The sequence below is a fragment of the Sinocyclocheilus anshuiensis genome, unplaced genomic scaffold (assembly GCF_001515605.1).
Source record: "Sinocyclocheilus anshuiensis isolate Anshui unplaced genomic scaffold, SAMN03320099.WGS_v1.1 scaffold1237, whole genome shotgun sequence".
NCBI lineage: Eukaryota > Metazoa > Chordata > Actinopteri > Cypriniformes > Cyprinidae > Sinocyclocheilus > Sinocyclocheilus anshuiensis.
In genome coordinates this window covers 38,115-44,200 of record NW_015553581.1, presented here as the reverse complement: position 1 = coordinate 44,200, position 6,086 = coordinate 38,115, and the positions used below count along the sequence as shown (strand labels likewise).

General features: G+C 36.4%; 1 protein-coding gene across 1 annotated transcript; it reads left to right on the top strand.

Annotated features, from left to right (window-relative positions):
- The first annotated feature begins 460 nt into the window (after positions 1–460).
- Positions 461–5,297, top strand: LOC107668364 (nucleoporin NUP53-like). The gene is made up of 9 exons (XM_016460206.1): positions 461–583; positions 905–1,066; positions 1,182–1,309; positions 2,562–2,616; positions 2,711–2,846; positions 2,976–3,045; positions 3,124–3,252; positions 3,724–3,879; positions 4,569–5,297. The coding sequence occupies exons 1-9, from the start codon at positions 571–573 to the stop codon at positions 4,644–4,646; spliced, it is 927 nt and encodes a 308-aa protein (XP_016315692.1). The 5' UTR covers positions 461–570; the 3' UTR covers positions 4,647–5,297.
- Positions 5,298–6,086: the final 789 nt, after the last annotated feature.

The window sequence follows — 6,086 nt, the reverse complement described above, 5'->3', positions numbered from 1 at the left end:
AGAGAGAGAGAGAGAAATAAAGAATTAAATGTAGGCCTATTAATCAAAAGATAAATTGAAATCATGCCTGCAGGGTTGCTTTTAAAAATGTGAAACACCAATTTAGAACGTATTTGGCAGTATTCTGAAATGTATGGCGGTGTTCTGTCAGTCAGAGCTTGAAAAACACTAAAAAAAGGACCTTAAATTAATAATGTAACGTTACTTAATGGGCAGACAGTGTTAACATGTCTTCTCCTGAACCTAAAACAATCCAGTTGCAGCATTTCACACCACTTTTAGTTTATCCATACACTTCTTACTTAAACCAGCAAAAAAAGGCATTACAATAATCGAGGTGAGAGAAAGTAAAAGCCCGGAATATGGTTCCAAAACTAAAAATCAGTTTCACGTTCTTTCCTGCTGAGGCGCAACAGAAGCGCGCGCTGGTGTCGTGAAAGCGGAAGTGGAGCGCGATTGTGCCATAAGAGCACACGCAACTTCCGCCTTGTTCAAAAACATTTGCGCTCCCGTTTATTTGGTAAAGCAGGACTAATCTTCTTTCCGTGGCTGCCGTGTTAGTGACCCAGTATGGACATCCAGAGTAAGTGTTCGTGTTTTACAGCAGTCATATGTTTGTATATTGATATGTAGGTTGAGTTTGTAGAGACGTGCGTAATTGTGGCTGTGCTCATGTGACCGGTAACTTACAATACAGCATAAAGCCATGCGTTTTATCAGATTTAGAACAACTAACGTTATACAATATCAGCGTATGCGGGTATTTTTATATATTTAAAATAAAGTGACAAACCACTGAAAGTGCATTTATTTGTATATGCTCCTGATTGCCCGTATATGGATTTAGACAGTAATTAGCAATTATTATTAACACCGAATTTACCTTTTTGATGTATAATAACAGGCATTGAACCAATGACACTCGGCTCTCCAAGCTCCCCCAAGCCTGGGGCTCAGTTTTTACCTGGGTTTCTGATGGGAGACCTGCCTGCACCGGTCACACCTCAACCCAGGTCTTTTGGGTTGACAGGGGGTGGGTCAGAAACAAGATCTCCTCTTCTGGCAGGTAAATACTTATTATCCTTTTACTGCATTTTTCTAATGCCATAAGGAATTATGAATATGTCCAAAATGGCACAGAAGTTACTTGGTGAGACATTTGATGCTCTCTCCTCCATCAGGTGGGTCTCCTCCACAGCCGGTGGTCCCAACGCCTAAAGACAAGAGTGGAGCCCCTCCGGTCAGAAGCATCTATGAAGACCTAAACGGCTCCGGTGTGGGAATGTCACCTCTTGCTGCTCGCAAACAAGTGAGAAGTGCAAACAAATTATTTTTTGGATTCAGTCAGTTTTTATGTAACAAGTCTAAGTCTTTTATGCAACCGGCCACTGAAAAGGTTTAATTATTGAATCCCTAATACGGAAGAGAAACGACCAGCCCTCATCAGATATATCATGGGAGTTTGAAAACTTTATTTAGGAAATTAACTGAAGGATAATTGATATTGTTTACTAATACTGCATGTATTATCCAGATTTATACACACAGGAGAACGTATGAACTAAAATATGCCTAATACACAACACATGAATTTGTTTTTAACCTTGATTTAACATTATTGAATTTGGAGTATTTTAAATGAGCAACCACATGCTCAATATTAGTAATTTGCATAAGAAATGTCCAATCATCTCCATGAAAGGGCTTTCTACAAGTTTTCTTTCCATCCTTTCGTCACTCTCAGCAAACATAACGTTCTTGAATGCCATCCTCAAAACCAGTTCAAACAAAATAAACACCTTTTATAGGGCTTTACGATTATGACAAAAATCATAATTGTCGATTATTCCCTTGAAATTGTAATTGTGATTATTAATTACGATTATCACAGTTTACATTGAATGATGTTCATACCATTGTTTGAAGCAACCGCATGCCATATTTTTATATGAAAAACTGTATATATAAACACTCTAACTGAAAAACGTTTATTGCTTTTCTATATTATTAAGCTTCAAATGTCAACTATACATTGGATTGGTTTCTTTAAATATAAAAAAAGTACAAATATTCATGGTATTATAAATTAAAACAATGAAAAAGCACTTAAGATAATCTGTAGAAAGAAAAACATACACACACAAGCTCTCAGAATAATATGTGGACTATGAACGATTAATTGTCGCTTTGAATGATAATGTAATTGTGGCATCTGTATTGTAATCGTGATTAGAAAATATAAAATCCACCATGGATTGAAAATATAATCTCAACATGGATGTAAGGCCACCTAGAGTATGTAATGTTTGCTTGTTGTTCCTAGATTTTTTTTTCCCTCAAAAATTTAGAATAAATTTTAGCACAAAAGTTATTGGTGAATTATGATTTGTTTGTGAAAACGTTTGTATGTTGACTTCATTTGTGTGCAAGGCCAATTAGTGAATAAGACCTTGTGTTTTGATTACTATTGCTTGTGTGAGCATAGGTTTAAGCAAGTACACACTTGAAATTTTTTTGTTATTGTTAATTTATTTGCTTTTTTTTAATTTTTTTTTTTACAGCCATTTGCTGGAGTGCGCACACCATTGTCTGGTCTACCAGGGACACCAGGAACAGGTAAATATAATTTGTTTAATTACTTATTAAATGAGGACGGTGCTCTGTCTTAAAAACTTAAAAATATGCTTATTTTTGTATTTTTGTTTTATAGTGTCTAATTTATTTAGCCCCGTGGGGCAGCAGAGGAAAACAACACTTTCCCCTGCTCAAGTAGATCCGTTCTTCACACAAGGAGATGCTCTGTCCTCGGAAGACCAGCTAGATGACACCTGGGTCACAGTGTTTGGGTGTGTTTAGATCATGTATTTATTTATTTTATTGTTCCATTGTATTACATAATTAGTACAAATATGATGCGTCAGGCTATATGGCGGCCATGTCTACATGGCATCAATTTTATATTTGTTTGTACACAGGTTCCCTCCAGCTTCTGCATCATACATCCTTTTACAGTTTTCACAGTATGGAAACATATTAAAACATGTGGTAAGTACAGGCAAAGTTTTAGCATTGTAGACTGGCTTATGTATGATTTGTATTCCATAAAAGTTTTTTCATTTACAGACGTCTAATTCAGGCAACTGGATGCACGTTCAGTATCAGTCTAAACTGCAGGCACGAAAAGCTCTCAGTAAAGATGGAAAGATATTTGGAGAAGCCATAATGATTGGCGTCAAACCGTGTATCGATAAGGTAAGAACATAGACTGTAAAAAAACATGGACGTAGTGTCCATGACATCACCCGTAGGTTTCTGAAGAGCATTTTTGAAGCCTAAAGCGGGCGGAGCGGACCGTCGCCATCTTAGCAGCGCGTCACCACGCATCACTCCTGGATAACCGAAAATGGGCAAAGAGGTGGGACGTGGATGGAGCTGGTTGCTGAAACCAGGCAATTTAATAAGGGGTGGGGGGGGGGGGGGGGTCTATGGGATTGACTCCCTTTTGGAGCCAGTCTCTAGGGGCCAGTCGATGAATTGGCATTTAAGTTACTTCCGTGTTGGTTTCAAGAGAGAGACCGGAAGGTTGGCGCTTGGGTAGGAAGCAGAAAAGCAGTAATTCCCTTGTGAAGACGAGCATGATAGATGTAAAAGTCTCTTGGTTGTAATTGCAACAGTGGTAATGTTACATTGGGAGTGTTTTTTTTTGTTTTGTTTTTTTGTCAGAGTGTAATGGAGAGTTCAGACAAGAGCAGCACTTCCAGTTCTGTGTTCACACCTCCAGTGAAGGCTCCCGGCACCCCCAGTCACCCTCTATCAACTCCCCGATCTGTCATGAGACCCCTCAGTGCCGCTTACAAAGCATCCAGCAGTGACTACCAGGTATAGTTGACCAGTAACCTTCCACCCACCCACTGCTGGTAAAACCACACGAATAGTGCTGAACAAATTAATTGAAATAAAACTGGCAGTGTCTTTAAAAGCTTTAAAAAACAACAACTATTTTTGCTATTTAAGAGTGGAGGAGCATATTATAAAACTACACACAGAAACGCAAAGGTTATCAGCAAGGGTTACAAATTAATTTGGGCAAAAATATCAATAATGAAATTTCTTCTTCTTCTTCTTCTTCTTCTTATTCTTATTATTATTATTATTATTATTATTATTATTATTACTACAAAAATGTGCAAAACCAAGTCTGAATAACTTTATATTGACAGTAGAACTTAGTCAAAACCTACATTTGGAGATAATGGGTGTCTCACCCGGTTGAACATGAGCTGATATATTTGTGATTTTTTTCTTCTTCTTGCCATTTGGATATCTGTGCAGTAGCAAAAGTTTCATATTTCAAATTGCAATATTTGTCAAAGTAATTTCTGTATTATTTTGAATAATGGAAATATAATGGTGGGAATATTAACAATAATTGGTGTATTAGAATCTAGATTTACAAATGTTATTTAAAAGGCTAGTTACTGGAACGAATTGAAATGTGCTGTAAGGAAAAACTATTTAATAGAACAATTTGTGAAGTGCTTGCTTTTTTGTTTTGTTCTGATTTGTAGGTTGTGTCAGATCAACAGACGCCAAAAAAGGATGAGAGTTTTGTATCAAAAGCAGTGGAGTATATGTTTGGATGGTAATCTTTCACTCACAGGGTCCTGATGAAAAAGCTCCGAGACCATCAACAGCCTCTGACGTGTTGACATTGCTCTAAAAACTGACATTGGGTTTTCTGAGCACAAGCACTGAGTGAATAGAAAAGCACTTTCTTTGCGGATTAATTGACTTTGCGTGCTGTTTTACGGAAGATGGACTCTTGAGTGTTTCACATGGACTGTTCTCAGCTGCTGGGTTTGGAGTTGTGTGTTTTGAAGTTAGTCCCTCCTGTCTGTCCTCAAAATCATACAGACTTACCAACTTAATCATAAGCATTAAGTGTTTCAGGTCTTAACAAACATGCCAAAAGAGAGTTCTGTTGGAAATTCAAGGATCCAAATCATGACACACTTCCTCACGGGACCCTATTGTAGAAAATCTGAAATTCTTGCCTGACATAATTCATGGTTATGATCAGCTTTCTCTGTTTATGTATAAGAATGGATCTCATAAGAATATCATTGACACCTGCAGCTTTTTGAGATCAAGGCCTTAATCTAGGATTTTTTTCATTTGGTTATATACCTCTGTTTTTAGGTTTTTGTGGGTTTTCAATAACTTTATCAGTTATTTTAATGGGACAGAATCAGTTTTTTTAGAAATGTCTGAATTTGAAAATGCCTCTACTCTTTAATAAACACTGTCTGATTAGAAACTGCAGTTTGTTTTCTGTAGTTATGTATGAAGTATTTGTATTAAATTATTAACTAGGCAATATTGAGGTTATAACAAAAATTACACAAAATAGCTCCTTCAGAGACTTTTTTTGCCTTTAGTAGGATACAATTATTGATTTTGTTAAATTTACAGTAGGCAAATTTATTTACTATTTGTGTCATCTAAAAAAATCATTTGTGTAATTTGATTATGTCCATAATGTGGAAGTCGTAATCTGGAAGAAACGTCATCCAATTTAAAACAAATGGGCAAATTCATGGCTGAAGATTTGGACTTGGTATTATTTGATGAGTAAGCGGTTGACTGTTGCATGGCATCATAAATTAATGAGCATCTGGTGATTTATTTTTTTCCCCCTCAAATGCAGGCTGTTTCCAAAACGGTCATACAAATATTGTGAATAAGTGTTTGATTCAGTTTATTCTTGTCTTTGTGTCAGACACCTGACACAATTTTGAGGACTTGAGACTCGACTTGGAAAGTACGCAGAGGGTTTGCAATGAAACATTTAAAGTGTGAATTAAAAAAAAAATTTTTTTGAAGTCATCTTGTTACATCTTTCCTTAATGAGTAGCAGGGTTGGGCAAAATTAAGAATTTGCCCCATTTCATGTTCATGAATCTTGATTCTCAGTTCAAATTAAATTACAACTATAATGTAAATGTATATTAAAATACAATATAACAAAAAACAAATCTCGGTTCATTTCTGAATGCCACACAACCCTGCTGTATACAGCAGTTAAA

What these genes read in the sequence shown, in the direction of transcription:
- LOC107668364 (XM_016460206.1), top strand. An exon ending in ACCAGGGACACCAGGAACAG is followed by an intron (nt 2,617 to 2,710) that starts GTAAATATAATT and finishes TTTGTTTTATAG; the next exon opens with TGTCTAATTTATTTAGCCCC. An exon ending in CATCCAGCAGTGACTACCAG is followed by an intron (nt 3,880 to 4,568) that starts GTATAGTTGACC and finishes TCTGATTTGTAG; the next exon opens with GTTGTGTCAGATCAACAGAC.